Source organism: Tyto alba, unplaced genomic scaffold (genome assembly GCF_018691265.1).
Source record: "Tyto alba isolate M040663 unplaced genomic scaffold, T.alba_DEE_v4.0 Super-Scaffold_8, whole genome shotgun sequence".
NCBI classification, from domain to species: domain Eukaryota; kingdom Metazoa; phylum Chordata; class Aves; order Strigiformes; family Tytonidae; genus Tyto; species Tyto alba.
Window position 1 is genome coordinate 3816053 of NW_024881329.1, and position 17323 is coordinate 3833375.

Sequence of the window (17323 nt, forward strand, 5' to 3'; positions counted from 1 at the left end):
GGCCTGGTGTGACTGCCTCCTCTCAGCAGAGAAGGATTCGGTGATCACTTCTGTGCTTTTGCTTTTTGCCTGCAGGAAAATACTCCCTTTCCCTCCCCGCCTCCCCTCAGGAGCTCCAGCATCAGCTGCGTGTGGTTGTACCAGACTAACCTTCATACTCCTTCCGGACGCAGGAGATGGTAAAAATGCATCTGAATGCTCTGTCTGGCTTGCAGGATCTGGGCGGCTGCTAGGGAATCGCCCGCCGCTTTCCTGCAGCCATGGGAGAGGGGCCAGTGGTCCCTGCCAGGCGCCTGCGCCAGCAGGAGCCTGCCAGTGAGCAGCAGAAACAGTTACAGGGTGGGGGCCAAACGACAGATTTGTTTGCAAGAAAGGAGTGTGAGGCGCCCGGTAATGGGGCTGAGTCTGGTAGGTATTTGCACAACCCACTGCCCCGCACACGCAGGGCCGTGCTGGCTGCCCGCAGACAAGGTGCTGGCCCCTCGGAGCCCGCGCGCAGGATCCGGCCCGCTCCCTTCGGCAATATCCTGTGCTGCAACTTAGATCTGCCTTCCAGCCCCCCACCCTTCCTCAAGACACCTTAATTCATGCCGGCGAGGGGAAAACGCTTTTACCATCTGTTCCTCTGACTCATTATTTTTATTTCAGCTGTCGCCAAGCAATAGTGAAAATCCCAACACACCAGCGTATCCACCGTTGCAAACTTTCTTGTCCTCAGCCACCAAAGGAAAAGCAGCTCATCCTCAGTTCTCCGCAGTGTGAGATACTAAATCTTCTGCCAAAAGGCAGGGAGGAGGAAAAGAGTACAGTCATCTTCTGAAGGTGACCTTGGTCATCAACGTACACCGCACCCAGGCAAAAAACCTCGTAGCCCCTGGATGGAGGAATGGGGCTTGTGCCTGAAGGCACCCCCCCCATCCACAGGTGATGGAGACAGGGGAGGTGGTGTTGCCCTCGTGTGCCCCCTCGAGCTCCTCATCTAGCATTGAACCAGGGCTCAAAAGAGAGTGCCAGTCTGTGGTGTACTCTGCTTGCCTTGCAGAAACAGGACATGCCACTGTCTTACTCCACATCCCTTTCTTGCCTGCCACTCACTACCCTCCAAGTCTCGCTCCTGGTGTGTCCCCGACACCCTAGACAGCGTCACACAGGACTGGCAGCCTTCACCCATGGTTTACTCTTGGCTCCCTTTGCCCATTTACTCCCCTTCTCCTATCCGTTCCTGCTCTCCTACCAGAAGACTTGTGTTATCCTTCCTCCCTCCCTCCAGCAGGGAGCCCATTTGAATGCCTGTGACCGTAATACCATATGTGTATACATTAAAAGAATAGGATCATCAAATGGGGAAACACCTCTAGAGCTGTTGTTTTAAAACTACAGCACGACTCCAGCCAGACGGAAGACATTTTGCGCTAACCTCATCATTGCTGCCAAATGAGTTCCAAACGCAGCCCTTGTCGTATAAACTACTGTAGCGAGCAACACTCCAGCAGGAGAAACTATATATTTAAAAACTGACAATGCAAATGAAGTGGCTGCAGTTTATATTATGGGTGACTCAGTGAGGCCCCGCTGGAAGGGATCCGGTGAAGTCTCCTCGGCCGCAGCCACAGCCTCACCTCTAGCAAACCCATCGGCAAAGCAACCGGCGATGCAGCGGGATTGGGGTGCCACGGTGAGAAAATCAAAGTGCCTCTAAAATCAGACAAAGTAGGGCTACGTGGTAATTTCTTCTTTTGTTGCAAAACAACGGCATAAATGAGCTTTGCTTGTACTCAAGGTCTATATAAAATCCCTCAGGGCAGGGTGATCTGGTGAAGACTGTGACCTTTAGAGGCTCACACCCTTTGCGGGCGTTAATTTAATTTAACGATGAAGCCCCAGGCCCAGGCAAGGCAGTGAGAGAGCCCAAGCCAGGGAGAGGGAGTCCAGCCCTGCAAATGCCTTGCCTTTTCTTTTAAGATAGGGTAAACAAGCTAAATATTGATGCCACTTGGGAAATGTATTTCCACTGAAAATTTAAACTTTTTGTTGAAAGAAGGGGGTGGAAAAAATAATCAGGCAACTTTGTCCAACACCAATAAAACATCTTCAGACAGAATTCCACTTCTTGACGCACACACAAAAAATGTTCTTCTGGGACAGAAAATGGAAACTTTTTTAAGTGGATAGCGGTTTTATGCCCCAAGTGACTTGGGGTTTTCTGGTTAGAAAATACACTACAAAGAACAGCAACAATAAAAGAACGAAACAGAAAATTCACTTCCTCTGAAGTTTTAATTGTGGCTAAACCCTGCTTTTCTGATGAGGAAAAAAAGCTCTGTTTAACATGTTTTGGGGTTGTGTTTTGTTTGTTTGTTTGTTTGTTTGTTTTCTGGTTGTTTCGGGAGGCAGCGCCGTGCCGCCAGCCCCGTCACGGCGCTGGGATGCCCGCGGGGCGGCCATCGCGCCTCAGCCGCCAGCACCGCCCCGTCTCCTCACAGACTGCAAAATGGCGGGCGCTCGGCCGGCGCCGCACAGCCCGGGAGCCATCGTCGCCGCGGCGGCGGCGGGAGCTCAGCCCCGTTTTTGCAGCAGGCCGCTGACGCCCCGGCTCTCAAAATGTCCGCCGCCGGGGGAAAGGCGGGCGACTACAGCTCCCAGGGCGCGACGGCGGGAGGCCGTCCGCTTCCCGCCCCTTCCGCGCCGCTAGGCTTGCTGGGAGCTGTAGTCTCTCCGCCGTGCTCTGCCGCCCCGTGGCGGCCGGTGGGGACTCAGTGTCCCAGCGTGCCCCGCGCCGCGGCGGGAGGCGGGAAAGGCGGGCGGCCGCCCTGAGGCCCTGGGTCCGCGCTCTGTGAGGGGCCGGTTCGCGCCCTGTGCTCGGAGGTGGCGGTGGGCTGGTGGCCTCCGTGCACCGAGGGAGGGGCGGGCTCCGGGCGCCCCTGTGTCGTGAGGAGAAAGGTGTGGGGGTAGAGGAGGGTGGCAGCCCCCCGGGGAGGCGGTTGGTCTTTGTATCCGACAGGATCCCGGCCCGGGGAAGGGAGCTGGGCTGTGGGGTGACGCCGGGCAAAGCCGTGGATCTGTCGTTTCCCACTCTCACTGGGGGCGTGGGCCAGGGCCCGGGGGTCTCTGCCTTCTGCCATGGTGTGGCGGCCCGTGGGAGCGCTGTCCCGAGGGGCCGTGTCGCTGGTGGTGGGGGGCTGCTGGCAGCTCTGTCCCCGCCGCGGGGAGCGGACTGGTGGCCCTGGCTGGCAGTGACTGGGGTCTCCGTTTTCCTCACAGGCTGCGCGGAGAAAGACGGAACCTGGAGGCGTGAGACCAGGATGGAAGAGTCTGACGGGGACCTTCCCATCCAGAGAGATGCCATCCTATCCGAGTTGTGCTGCGATTGCGTCACCGTAACGAAGCTGTGAGTCTGTGTGGTGTGCTGTGAGGGTCGCTGTGTTTGGCTGTTGGTGCTGTTAGGGCTAAAACATCTCCTTAGGAGCAAACTTTTTCCTTTCTGTGTAACATCCCTCAGACAAGAGATACCCTGATTCGCAGCCTGGGGTGAACCCACACTGCTGTCTGAAAACAGCCGGTTTAGTCAAGTTATGCACTTTAATGTCTCTTTTGGCTTGTAGTCATTACTTTTCCTGTGTTATAAAATTAATCAGAAGAATGATTTTCAGATCTTTATTTCCCATTTAGGGCTTACGCTGAGGACAATGTTTTCTAAAGCAGTCATCAGAGCCCTTTTGTCAAAGACAGCCAGACTTTGCATGGAACATAACACTTGGTCTGTTGAATTCTTCAGAAGTTTCTCTGTTTTCATTACTTATGAAGATCTGGCCCTAACTGTCAACGTGACCTTTCTTTACAAACAACTCCCTGGTGTCCATGGTCCTTAGCAGCACTTAGTACTTGCAATCCATGGCTATTATTTTTACATTTTCTTAGCTGCATTTAATACCGTTCGTTTAGTAGTGGTTCACTGCACATGCAAATTACAGCTTTATTTTTTTAAAACCTCTCTTCTGTTCTACAGAATAAGGTTGGCAGTGTGAATGTGGAGACTGAGTAAATGTAGTGGTGCCTTCCTGATTAGTCTGTGTGGTGTTCTTTTGCCAAAAACCCAGGAATATCTGCAGATTTTTATACCAGCGTGACTTTGTGTCAGATTTAGAACTCAGTTCTGCAGCTTTGGATGACTCAGGGGGAAGGAATTATTTTTGAAACTCATTTTGAAACTACATTTCCAGTATCTTGATGGAAATGTCTGTTTTCTAGGGTGGAAGTGCTGAGATCTTTGGTGGCTTTAACTGACCCTCAGGAGGGGAAGCTGACTCAGTCTCGAGAGAAAGTGAGTGACTAACAGACCTTCCACGTCTGTTTACTGCATCGTTCCAGAAGAACCTGTAATTAGGTAGTTGAGCTTATTCTAATAGGGTATTAGAACTGTTCTTTAATTCATGTTTTTGAGAGCTGGACTGAGGTGCCTGTTTGCCGACTCTGTTTCCAATTGCCCAGCAAGTGATAGTGCGATCATCCACAGTCTCAGTGCCCCGAGGTTTTGTTTGCACAGGTGCAGAGTGAATCAAGTATTTCAGCTGCTACTGGAAGTCAGGCTTCAAATCACACTGTCTTTTTACCAACCGAAGGGCCAGCTCTTGCAGACCCCCGGTTGCACCCTCCCCTTGTTTCTGTGCACAAGCATGGCACGTGCGTTTACTTTTCTTAAGCCAGTAGGATTGATTTCTTGAGCTGGCTTGTTTTCTGATTCCAGGAATCTAGTCATGACGAGAGCTTAAGCTCAAGGAAGGAGAAGAGCTTGTACTTTATGTCACTTCAAAGCGATCCTGAAACTGTAGCCCTGAGGCCTCAATCAGTGATAGTGTCCTTTAGAATAGGCAGAAGGTGATGATTATTGGGACAGGAGGTAGAGTGGCTAATGTGATAAAGGATTATAATGGCCAAAAGAAAGTGTGAGAGATTAGGATGTGTTTCTGTGGATTTATACAGTATGATAGATGCAGGGTGTAATTTGGAGAGGTCATTGCTGTCTCTTGGAAGATGTGTAAGACAGTTATGGGGTGTTCAGATTTGCTCAGAAACTTTATGCTTGTCTTTTAATAATTGGACTTGCTGTAACCTTTAATGAAATTTGCTGTGCAATGCTATTTTTAATTACTTCATATTCTTGTACTGAGTCTTGTTTCAGTCTGTAATTTTAATGTGCATTCATTCCTTAAATAATTTTTTTTATTTCAAGCAAAATTACTTAGGAATCCCTGAAATACAGCTGTCTGTTATATTGCAGGAATCATTATTTTGCATGGCACAGAATGGTGGTCTCATGCTTGGTTCTCCTTTCACATTTGAATTTTTATGCTCCATTGTATTCTAGGCACTAAACTTGCTGAGCTTTTGGAAAACCGAGTTTGCAGCTGGGCCTGTGTGAAGGACCTCAGTGGAGTGACAGCTCGAAGATGGGAGACCAGGATGCAGGTGAACCCTTTCTGGGGATAGCGGCTGGTGGTGCCACAGACTACGAAGGAGTTCTGCCCTCAGACACAGTGTCGCTCAGCGATTCTGATTCTGATGATTTGGGGCTGGCAGATGAAGCAGAAGTTGATACAATATCTCCTGAGGAGCCATCTGTAGATGATGGGGATTACAGGTCAGGGGAGACCCCTGACTCTTCAAGCAGTGGTCACAGATCTCCTGTCCAGCCGTTCCATCTGAGGGGCATGAGTTCTACGTTCTCTCTCCGTAGCCAGAGCATTTTTGATTGCCTGGAAGAGGCGGCCAAATTGTCTGTGCCCTCGATGCCTGAAGATAATGTTGTTGATGGGAGGTTTAAGCGTCCTTTGCCTCCAGCCACAGTTTCAGATCACATGGTTCCAGGCGGCCTGGGAAAGCAAGCCAAACCAGTGCAGGCCCCTAAAACCTCTCCTGCAGTGCCTGACTACGTGGCGCACCCGGAGCGCTGGACCAAGTACAGCCTAGATGGCGTTTCAGAGTCTAGTGACAAGACTAACAGGGCTGCGGCCATGGAATTTCTGGAGGGTTTAAAGAAAAGAGGGGAGGAACAAAGCTCAGCTGCCCAAGACAGCTACACCCCGTACTTCAACCAGGACCCTTCCAGCTGCGGAGCTGGGCGGATTGTCTTCACCAAACCAGCAAAAAGAGGTGTTGATGGACTGGAAAAGAAAACATCAGCAGGGGAGGATGATAAGAAACACATGAAAACAGATCTGAAAGGAAAATCTCTGAAGAGGGCTGATGACTTGAGGGAGGAAGATAAAGTAGAGCTGGGGCACTTAGATAGTAGAAGTGGAAGGGCAACAGAGGAGGAGGAGTGCATGATGGCGGGGGATCTGAATACAGAAGGTAAGCTTAGTGCAGGGTTTAGTGGCACAGGTGAAGAGCCATCGGTGGAAACAGTTGGCTTCCACTGCAGTAAGAAGAAGAGTAGGAAAAATTTTCGACCTAAAGTAGATGATGAAGGGGAGGAGGAAGAGTCCTGAAGGATTGAGCACATTGGAGACGTCCAAGGACCTGTATTGTCTTTGGATATGTTTGGTTTTTTTCTCTGACTTCTTTTTCTGGTCGGGAAACCACGTGATAGCTTTTTATCTAACAGCTTGCATCATAGTCACCAAGAACATTTTACACTGTTAGAAATTAAGCTACCTAAAATACACTCCAGACTTTTCATTCTTGAGAAGTCTGTGAGCACAGTGTAGCTGCACCCTCACAGGAGAGAATGAGGTGCGCTTTGTTTGCTTGAGCAGCTTCCCGGGGCTTGCTCTGAAGCTGAAGTAGCCAAAGAAAAGGATGTGCTAGCTAAAAGGCTGCAAGGCTTCCTACTAACCCCCCAAATTTAGAGCTGTTCTCAAATCCTGTAGAATCCTGGAACAAAGATGATGAGCTCATTATGTAGAGATTTTTGAACAATGAAAATAAAACCTAGTCTTCTACTAGATGTGATTTCTCCTGGCTATGTCCCAGGGAGGGAGACTTGACTTTTTTTTTTTTTTTTTTTTTTTCTTTTCCAAAAACCATCCTTTCCTCATTGCCATTGAGAATAAAAGCACAACAGTGCCCAATCATGAGTTTGGAAGGCCCAGGTGGAAACTGGCAAAACCAATATTTTTTTAAGGTTGGCTTAAATATTTACCTTCTTTAGTGTTACATAAAGATCTTAAAAAACCACGGTCTTTCCTGTGGATAGATATAACTGTGGATACATCCTGGTGAAGACGCGCTCAGGCTTCAGCGAAGTCTCACCACGTTGAGTGTAGGTTGGAATTCACAACAGCTTCAGCTGTTAAGTTGGGCAGCAGCTTTTCCTCTTACTGGTATGACATGATGTGATGATTCTTGGCCTGCACGTCGTATGCACTGCTTCCACACTGATTCTGTGTGTGGATTTGGTGGGAATGAGGTATTTATACCAGAACTGGATACTTTTTTGTTCTTTGGCATTCAATAAACTTTTAGTTGTAGCTTGATTTCATCTCTTTGAACCATGGTAATTAATGCAGCTATAAGAGTTTTAACAAATGCTCAGTTTATTTGATTTGAGAATTGTCTTGAAAATCATCTAGAATGTTGCTCTGAGCTTACCGTCCTGTAACTTCTCCCTCAAGTCTTGTATTTTAGATTTTTAAATTCACATTTTTAACATTTTCAATGGTTTCACAATATATAAAGAGAATCACCTCATAGGCTGAAACACCTCATGCAATGAATCACATTGTAATGAATGTCAAATATAGTAGTTTTTTACATAGAATGTTAATAAATTTTATAAATAAGATTGAAAGATTAAATTCTTTGAAAGGTTATATGATTTGAAATTCAAATTGGTTCAGGTCAGTTTGGACTGGCACTTTTTTGCCAGTATTCTAAATTAACAAATGCCAATGTTAGTATTTATAACCGTGTAGTGAAAGATTGCTTCTTTAGACTTTGTGACCTTTCTTGCTAGATTGTGCTTGCTCAAACTCTGAAGGATATTTGAGGAGGTTACTTCCTCGACGGGGGGGTGTTAGCATCTCACCAATAATGGACTGGTAGGCCCAGATCATTTGGGTCTGAGGGTTTGAACAGGTGCGTCACTTGGCAGCAGAAGCATAAGACAATGTAAAATGAGTAATAGTGTTCCATCTTTTGAAATTCACCTTTTAATTTTGAAAGCAGAATGTATTTTCTTGTGAGTATACAGTTTGATGCACATGAATTCATGGGTCATTGCTAAATACATCAGTTGTTCTGGTGCATGTGAGTGAGACATAACTACTCAAAAATTTTGGAAATTTTGGTTTCCAGTGGATAATTAATGTGCTGATCACAATTAAAATAGTAGCTGTTTCAGAATAGAAGCTGCTGCCAAGGGCAGGGCATGCTGGTTGTAAGGTATTTATTATTTCCAAACAAAAAAATGTAGCTCAGTACAAACTTACTGGTTTTATAACTTTGCCTTGCCTAGGCTGAAGAACAGGTAAGACAGTACCGAAATTCCCTCACTGTTAATGGGGGTCACTGAGGTCTGGGGCACGGCTGAATAAACTGGACAAATGCCTATTTATGAAGACGTTGTAAGAAGATTAATATCTATTCATAAAAGGCTCATGTTGGAAAGGTATTTTTATCAGAACTGAAATTTTTTTTTTTCTGTCTCTGGTAACAGAGCCTTTGGTGCAACCTGTGTTTATTTTGCATAGAAGCAGTGTTATGTGTATGAGGAAATAAAGTTCAGTTCAAGCTTATTAATGTAACAAAGACCACAACCCAATACTTCCCCCTTCTGCTGCTGTTTATATTCCAAAGAAATTTCCTTTAAAAGGATGCTAGTGATACTCATTTTATTGGTGTATCTTTTCACAGAATTCTAACAAAGCCAGCTAGCTTTTGTGTGCTAAAAATGTGCATGCCAGTTTAATGAAAAAAAATGACACGCAGTCCAAATTCCTAGTTTGTAGGAGAGTTCTTGCAACACATTCTTGCTTTAAAGTCTCTAAGTGATATTTTTTCCCTGACCTTTGAAAGAGAAAGCTAAAATGAAATGAGAAAAGCACTTAGGTGTAACACGGTGTTCCGTGTGGTGCGATACATAAAGGCAAAGTCTCACATCAGCGAGCGGAGAGCAGCTGGGATCTGGGGTAGAAGCAAAAAAGCAAGCAAGCGGCAGTGGCGGCGGGTCACCGGCCTTGTGTGTGGGAAGTGGCTGAGGCCACCGTGCACTCGGCGGTGCGCCGAGGTTCCGGTCTCGGGATGGGTGAGGAGCCTTCGCTAAGGAACGCCTCGCGGGAAGAGAGGAGGGTGAGTGCGGTCCTGTGAGGGTTGTAAGAACTCCAGGAACTACATGGACTGTAAGTTCAGTATCCCAGGCCCTTTCCTGTGGAAAGTATTTCTTAATTTCCTTTCTAAGCAACTCAGAAATATGAGCTTGGTTTCTTGGCCGAGGAAGTGGAATGGGTTTTAGTGTGTAAATGATCGCGTTTCAAAAGAGGAATGTGGAAATTCGCAACGATGATGACAGATTGAGGGTGTGGTATTTGGAGGTCAGAAGGCAGATCGCATTTAGAAAATGAGGTGGTAGAGTCATCCTGGAGGAGAAAGTTTTTAGTGAGATTCACAGAATGGAGTTTTGGAGAAAGGACCAAGTGATACAGGAGCAGGAGGGGAGAAAGCCCAAGGAAGGAGGATGACCAGGAAATCCTCAGTAGTGTCAAATGTTGACAGTGCTTGGCATAAAGGCTTTGAGAGCTGGGCCTTGGGTCTTCATGAGATCAGATTTTACTTCTACAGTAGTTCAGCGGGACAAAAGGTTTAATCTGAAGAAATGAGAACAAAATTTAATTATCGATGTATGTGATGTCAGTGTCGGACTGATCTGCACGCTCTTCTCTTTCACTTCTTCCTGGCAGAGCCACTTCTGTGTTAGCATTCATCACACCTAATAGGATTGGAAAAGCCACATGCTTGTTTAAAAGTCTTGGGACAAGGGGCATAGAAGAATAATCGCTTAATAAACTTTAAAATGTTGAAAATAATCCACAATAAAAAGATACTGTAGATTCTACTACTTTGCATTTGCTCAGTAAATGATATAAACAGGCTGCTTCTTTATTCTTCACCTATTTAAGTTTCTGATTTTTATGCAGTTACAGTATTAAAATGTCTGGGGATCATGCTACAGGATGGTTTTTCTTACTGGAATGTTGATAATGAGGCAATTTACATATGTGTTTAATAAGCTTCTAACAGAGTTAAATCAAGTTTGAGGTTAGTGCAAGTCTGAGTGAGTGAAGGGTTTGTCGTGTCACGACTTGCTGAGTTTCCAGCTACTTCTTTTTCCCATATAGTATGTATGTGTTCAGTTTATGGGTTCTGGAGGGCTTTGTGTGTAATAGCTAGTAATAGGTAGATATTAAAATAAATCATTAAGAACAACATCCAAAATCTTTATTGTGTTGGATATCCTGCAGTGGCTGAGAAATAGTTTCTTTCTGTCTTTAATGTTTTAAACTCCAAGCAGCAGAGCCCTGGGACACAGGATGACTCTCAGCTGACAGAAATAGTTGCAGCTCTGGAGGGAAATGAGCTGTGTTGATTAAAATAAAGTAGGAGGCTTGCTCGACTTTAATTTTTATTTTTAATGATTATGGTTATCTGTGTTAAATGTTTTGGTAATCCTTTGGTGCTACTATCTCATCGACTCAAGAAACCCCCAAGACAATCCTCTCCAGAAACCCTGTGGCAAATGGATACTTATTTACATGCTTAAAGTTGGGTTAGGTCATTCTAACTCACACTAAGGAACTGCCATTTCCCCAAAGCTGTTAGATATACTTTGCAAAAGATATTTTTTTCGTGCTGAAGTGTGAATATTCTGTTCTTTCTTTATATTCCCACTACCTCGAGGTACCTCCTTATGTGGTTCTTTTCCAATTTTTTTTTTTTTTTTTTTTTTTGCTTGAATTTCTTAAACTAAATTGTTCGGCTGTATTAATTAGCTTTTCCATGATTGTTTTCAATACTTACATGTATAGTTGGGAGCTGGTGGGTTGCACAAGAGGTTGCTTTTGGTTAAAACCTCTGCCACTGAGGAGATAACAGCTGTACAGTAGCAGATCTACAACATAGGTAGTGATTTCTACATCAGCTAATTTTTGTAGTACTTTATCGATTGTTAAATTTGCAAGAAAGATAATCTAGGCAGCAGGCTGAAGCAGCATCAGAGATACCACATATATTTATTATTTTTTGAAAGATAGAGTTGAACTGTTGGAGGAGGATTTATCTTAAATACCATTCATTTTTTGTGAATATATTGCATTAGCTCAAGCTGGCACAAACTTATTAAAGCATTTCTTGTGGGGTTCCTGTTGGACCTGTATTCAGCGTCAACATTGTTGACTGAATAGCATGACTTTTTTCAGGAAGCCATAAAATGGGTAAGAAAGGGGAGGGAAACTGCAATGGGAGCATTAAGATAAGGAACTTCAGTGAGGCCAGAATTACACTGGAGACTGCTAGGGACAAAGAAAATAACAGTTGTGCTATGTAGCACGTTGTAATGCTGAGCATTTTCAGACTGTTTAAAAAATGTTTGTTTATATTTCAAAGGTTTGTCATCAAAAGCTCAAGATAGCATTTCCTTGTCTTTGTGTTTCACAGTTGTATATTAGACACTTCTCTTTGAGCCATTGGTGTCTGGTATCTAATATAATTAGAAAAACGGATGTCTAAGAAGATAGTCTAGGTCAGGTCAGACAGAATATGGGTGTTTTCAAAGTTGACAGTTTTAAAGAAAGAAAAGCTTGTGAGAAGAAAGAATGGAGGAGGGAAGATGAAGCATTTGCTTCTAGAAGAATCCTTAGCGAAGGAAATAAACACTTTTCAAGTGGACTGGCAAAGAGAGCAAGAAATGCTGTATTCCCCTTTCTACTGGAGGTCAGAAATATTTCTTTACCTGTGTATATCACCAGAGAGAAAACAATAAGGAAAGTGAAACCGTAATACAGATCTATTTTTCCTGCCTTTTATCCCTAAATAGGGTCTGCCAAACCACCATTAAATGAGAGAAACATGGTGAAATCCTAAATCTGATATAAATGCCTATAAAACTCTTACTTACCTGGGCTTCCATAACTTTAAACCGCTTTTCTTGTTCTTTCAGTCCACTAAAATACTTAGACAAGTTATCCACCCTGTGGAAACAAAGCAGACAGGCTGAGCAAAAAGGAAGGGGCTCTGGAGAGATCCTGAAGGGCAAACCCTGTGTAACTCTAGTGAGCCAAGGCCCCTCGCTGGCAGTTCTGTGCTGCTGAGACGTCCCAGAGCCCCCTGAAAGTTTTGCCCCCTCTTGAGGGGCTCCCGCAAGCGTTCATTGAGCCAAGCAGCACTTCTGGAACGCTCTCATGCACCGGTTGCCCCGGGACTCCCTGGGGCACGGACAGACGGCAGCAGCCCCGGCGCGGTGGGAATCGCGGGCAGCGGAAAGGAGCCTCGGGTCCTGCTCTGTCCCTCCAGCCACTTACATCCCGCCTGTACCCAATGTAAACGGAGCCTGGTGTGACAACTGAGGCCACGATATTTTCCAGCAACAGGGGGAAGATGAGCCACTTAAAATTTATACAAGGTTTCAGTTTTGGAAACTGGCTTGACGTTCAAATCCTTTTTTTTCCATGCAGTCCAAAGAGACTGTGTAGAGAACTTTCTACCGCCTCCAAATCGTTGTGCTCTCCACATGCTTTCTGCACCCTTCACCTCTCCCATCGGGTCCTTAGCATCTGATTCCCTGCTGTCTCCTCAAATCCCTAACTACTATTCCAAAGTTTCCCTCTTGCAGGTTACGTTCCGTTCGGGTCCATGTGAAAAAGGTGCTGCTGGATGGCTCTCGTGCGTTTTGGGATTGGTTCCGTGCAAAGTTCAAAGAATCACGTTCTGAGGGTTTCATAAGATTTCAAATACACGCTGCTACCACCTAAGACCAAAGATAAAAAGCCACAGGTTTAGTGGCTTTCCCAGTCTCTTTCTGGCTCTGCCTTACCTGAAATACTGCGAAGCCACACTGATTCTTACTTTTCCCCTCCAAACAGTAGCTTCATCTACAATGTATCATCTTTAAAGCTTTCTAGGTTTAAAGCCAGAAATAATTTAATTGTGCCCTTTAGAAGAAATTACACGTATGTTTATTGCTTGATCTCAACAACTGAGCTCTGGTTCCTAGGGTTTGTCAGTGATCTGCTTATGAGAATCAAGTTTAAGCCAACATACTAATTCTAAATTATTATGAATTAAGAGTCTATGTAGATTAGAGGGAAAAGAGTATTTTCCAAGAACACACTCAAGTACGCTGTTCTGGTCTCCAGCTATTCTATGAGTTAGGCAGATGGAGGTTGTTTTGAAAGACAGGACAGAAAGAAAACAGAGCACAAGAACATTCCCATTAAATTTCTTATGAGAACTCACACCCCTTGTGCCTTTATTTGAAATCAGTTTTATCCTAAGAGGAAACAGCTGAAACGGGTGTTAAAAGCTTCTTTAAATAATGTTTTGCTGTCTGGCTTTCCGTACTGCCTTAGATGTTTCTGTTTTCCCTGTATATAACTACTTTGTGTCTCACTTAAAGGAGTAAACCTCTGAATAATAATTTAGGACTTTTTATTTAGAATACTGAATCAATTTAAGTGGTATTCCTAGCGGGGAGATATTTTAGAGAAGTCTTTAAATGGAGACTCAGTTAATTAAATACAGTTAATTAAATACAACCAGTATCATTAATTTCTTGTGGAAAACTGTAGTCTCATGCCATAAAGCCATAAATAGTTGTTCTTCTGCATCTGGGGTCAATGCAAGATATCTTAAACTTCCATTCAAAAGTCTAATGCAAAAGTCTGTGTTGTATTCCTGCAGGGGACAGAACTACATGCTCTGCAGTATAGCAAAGGAGCTATTCTTCCACCATTTCTTCGTGAGTATGATTTTCATTGAGCTTGACTGCAGATTTGGCTGGAGCTTACAGGTCTGGAATTGTACATACTTCAAGAGTGCTAAAAGCTCTTCTAATATTGTAGTGATGGTGGCTTCTCATATTTATTCATGGACTCCATATTTCCTAACTGCATTCTAGTTGGACTCTTCATATAAGCTCTACAAGCGTCTGAATGTTTGTCTCATTCAAAGCTGGAGACTTGCAAGGTACACTTACTGTGAGTCAGAATAACATACTTATTAGATGTGGCCTTCAGTCTTTCTTCATTGCTTTCTTTCCTTTCTTGTTCAAGGCTTCCAAGATAATTTTCTTTTTGCACCAACTCCCATGTCACGATTTTTTGATCTAGGCCAACTGGAAGATCTCTCTCTGTAGGGGAAAAAAAAAATAATTATATTTTACTCCCTTTTCTGCTATACTAGTGATGGAAGGCGGCTCTGCTAAAGAATGAAGTCTTGCCATTGTAGCCCCTTTGCCATTGCAGAAGTGTCATGTTACGAAAATGTAAAATAAGCATTTTCTACTTCTTTTCCTTGTGATGGAAGGCAGTAGACCTTTTTGCAGTTGGATATGACTCCCGAGTTTTCTGAAGAACAGCACAGACCAGTTTCTGTGGTTCCATTTAAACTCATTTACAACCTTACTGAGATATTTTTTCCGAGATATTTTATCCCCAAAGTATTTAACGAGCAGAGCTTTATGTCCAGGTGCACTTCATCATTTAAGCCTCTTTATTAGAACAATTATAAATAAGGACAAACTGTGCATAAATCCCTCCGCCTTGAAGTATAAAGCCTGTTGTTAAGTGTCCCAGCCAACTAAAGACCGCAGTTCCACAAACATGTTTTGAATGTAACATACTAGTTTTGTATCTTCCTAAAGATTGGTAAAAGGGCACACCTGCTGCATGATTCAAACCCTACGGAATCTATAACCTGAGCAGACAGGTACTTGCTTTCTTAGGAGGGAAAAAAATAAATTTTATCTTTTTTATTGAAGAATCTTCAGCAATATGCTTTGATAGCCAGAAGGAATGTCACTGAAAAGGAGCTTAGTCAAAGGGCTCTGATCTGGTCCAGTCTGACAACAGTTCTGCTCCAAAGCCCACGATCAGCCTGCGCACGAGGAGGAAATAGGCTTATCATCAGACACTATTAAACTAGATGGGCCAAGTTTGCCATCGCTATAGAAAGCTCCCAAATGCCTTCTGTAATTAGCTGAACTTCATCTGCCTTTTTAATTATACCTATTAAGGGACCGCCGTTTCTCTAAGCATGCCCCCTCTCTGTCCATGTCTCTCTACTGGGAAATTCCACTGATCCTGCTAGAATTTTAGACTTGGTATGTGCTTTTAGGGTTGTCTGTACTTAATAATTACTAAAATTCAGGAGCAAATGAAATAACTATTCATTGAACCTATCCATTGTTACCTCTTCAGAAACCAAATGCCATTAACCAGTTTTATATCAACACCTTTGTTGTAATAACTATGGTGCATAAAGAAATGCACTCTGGGAAACTGTTTCTAGTAGAGGATGCATTATAAGCCTCAGTTTTTCATTTGGACTCTCCTGGCACACTCTGTTAAAAATAAGTTGTGATTCTTGGCTTAAGGAAATCCTAATTGCTCTTCTGTTTTGCCTGTGCAGCATGTCCTAGGTAGTGTCAGGGTCTCCGGTTGCTAAATGTTTGTGAACAACTCACCCAGACGTTCCTTTTTATGTTCCATTTTGTTGAAGATTCTTCTGAGAACCAGAGTTATGTGGTTAATAATGATAAATGGTGGTGCTAAGGCAGGTCGGCCATGATATTCAACAATCAGGTTGTAGCGCTGAATTTTCCAGAAGATGTCTGCATTGCCCTGAACAACTTGAAACGTGTAACTGTAATTGGGGGAGAGGGAAAAGTATATAACTGTTTTTACCACAGCGAGCTAAAGCTTAGTATTGCAACGTTTAGCTCCACATTTACTTTAAAAAAGCAAGCTTGGCAAGTAGTGTTAATCTAAAGTTTGTGCAAATTCTTAGATATTAAAATAATTGCAGCTGCAGTCTTCAAATGTTAAAAAATACATCAGATATTTTTTAAAAAGAAAGGTAATTCCACTTCAGTTGGGCAAGATCAGCAAACATGCCACGTCAGTTCTTCAACCAAATGAATCATTATTAACCGTGTTGACATCAAGCATTTCCCCTTTGTGCAGATTATCCACTGTTAAGTCTGCCAAGTTTACAGCTGCTTTAGCACCTGCAGCACAGCCAGGGACCAGACCCTTCTCTACACGTTTAATTGAAATTTTAGCAGTAAAAGAGGCTTCTTTTTGTCTTGTCTTTAATGTGGCTAGAGTGAGGATGATGAGAACTTAAGAACTGTATGATCACAGAATTCTACCTATCAATCCCCAAATAATATTCATTAGAAAAATTATTAGTGTATTCCAAAATGAATAGCCAACATCAGTGTAGTAAATGTGAGCATTAATTAAACCTTTGTAGCCTTTGTCTTGATACTTATTGGAATCTCTCTTACCTGAACATAGCAATCAGGAGATTCATAAGGAGAACATTTGTGACTAGTAGGAAGATGACCAGCAGAAGGATGACGAGCCAGTTGGCATAGCTATTAGGACACGATGGCAAGTTCTCCTGCAGAATCTGCAGTGGATTAAATGTACAGTTCCTGGGATGCATTTGTGATGCTGCAAAGGAAGATCGAGAAATAATAGCATAGTTTTAACAACTCCTACTGCCACATGTATTTCTTCAGGTGGAGACAAAAGCTTTGCATTTTGGTGAGCGAAATCTCTAACTCAACAAAGAATGGCAAGAATTACAAATTGTTCCAGAGGTTTGAAGTAATGCATTCCATCTCTATTTCAATGAAAATAAAAACTGAATTAATGTCTCTAAACATGTCTTTTTTCAAGAACTAGTGACAAGAATGGATGCGTATCTTTAGTACATTTACTGCTAAGGTACAAATCAAGGACAATGATGATACTGATTACTAAAATGAGATTTGATCTCGCCTGCATATAAACAGCAGCATAATTTTGTTCTAAATATTTTACAATCATTAAAAGCTCGAACCCAATATTGTAGTAGGATTTTTGTACTACCCTTGTTGACTACTAGCAGGACCATAAATACGAGACTCTCTTAACCCAAAAAGGACAGTTCTTTGCCTGAGCTGCTGGGACTGATGCAGTTGACAGATCATTTATGTGAACTAACTTGCAGTGTCTTTAGTTTTGTGAAAACGTAAGCGCGTTGTGTCGATGAAGAGACATGGCTTTAATGTGCAAGAGGTTTGCAACCCTAGGACAGGGCAGACCTCCCGACCTTGGCTGCCCGT

General features: G+C 43.7%; 2 protein-coding genes across 5 annotated transcripts in view; one reads left to right on the forward strand and one right to left on the reverse strand.

The window, feature by feature from the left end:
- The first annotated feature begins 2764 nt into the window (after positions 1–2764).
- On the forward strand, positions 2765–7475 carry TSSC4 (tumor suppressing subtransferable candidate 4). 4 transcript variants are annotated; one of them, XM_032984926.2, is made up of 4 exons: positions 2795–2940; positions 3262–3388; positions 4249–4321; positions 5366–7475. In XM_032984926.2, the coding sequence occupies exon 4, from the start codon at positions 5448–5450 to the stop codon at positions 6486–6488; it is 1041 nt and encodes a 346-aa protein (XP_032840817.1). In that variant the 5' UTR covers positions 2795–2940; positions 3262–3388; positions 4249–4321; positions 5366–5447; the 3' UTR covers positions 6489–7475. The 4 variants fall into 4 exon arrangements, with proteins under 4 accessions (XP_032840818.1, XP_032840819.1, XP_032840817.1 ...); XM_032984927.2 differs by lacking the exon at positions 4249–4321 and having other exon boundaries at positions 2765–2865; XM_032984928.2 differs by lacking the exon at positions 4249–4321 and having other exon boundaries at positions 2791–2871.
- TRPM5 (transient receptor potential cation channel subfamily M member 5) overlaps positions 7012–17323 on the reverse strand; it is a 56498-nt gene continuing 46186 nt past the window's right edge. Inside the window, exons 22-27 of the mRNA XM_009973033.3 lie at positions 16499–16667; positions 15674–15852; positions 14206–14338; positions 12110–12182; positions 11014–11104; positions 7012–9925 (exon numbers count right to left, since the gene is read on the reverse strand). Of these exons, the coding sequence (XP_009971335.3) occupies positions 9825–9925; positions 11014–11104; positions 12110–12182; positions 14206–14338; positions 15674–15852; positions 16499–16667 (746 nt within the window). The 3' untranslated portion in view covers positions 7012–9824. The remainder of the gene's footprint in view (positions 9926–11013; positions 11105–12109; positions 12183–14205; positions 14339–15673; positions 15853–16498; positions 16668–17323) is intronic.

Bases quoted from the DNA above. Each gene is read 5' to 3' on its own strand.
- TSSC4 (XM_032984927.2), top strand. From the start codon at position 5,448: ATGGGAGACCAGGATGCAGGTGAACCCTTTCTGGGGATAGCGGCTGGT.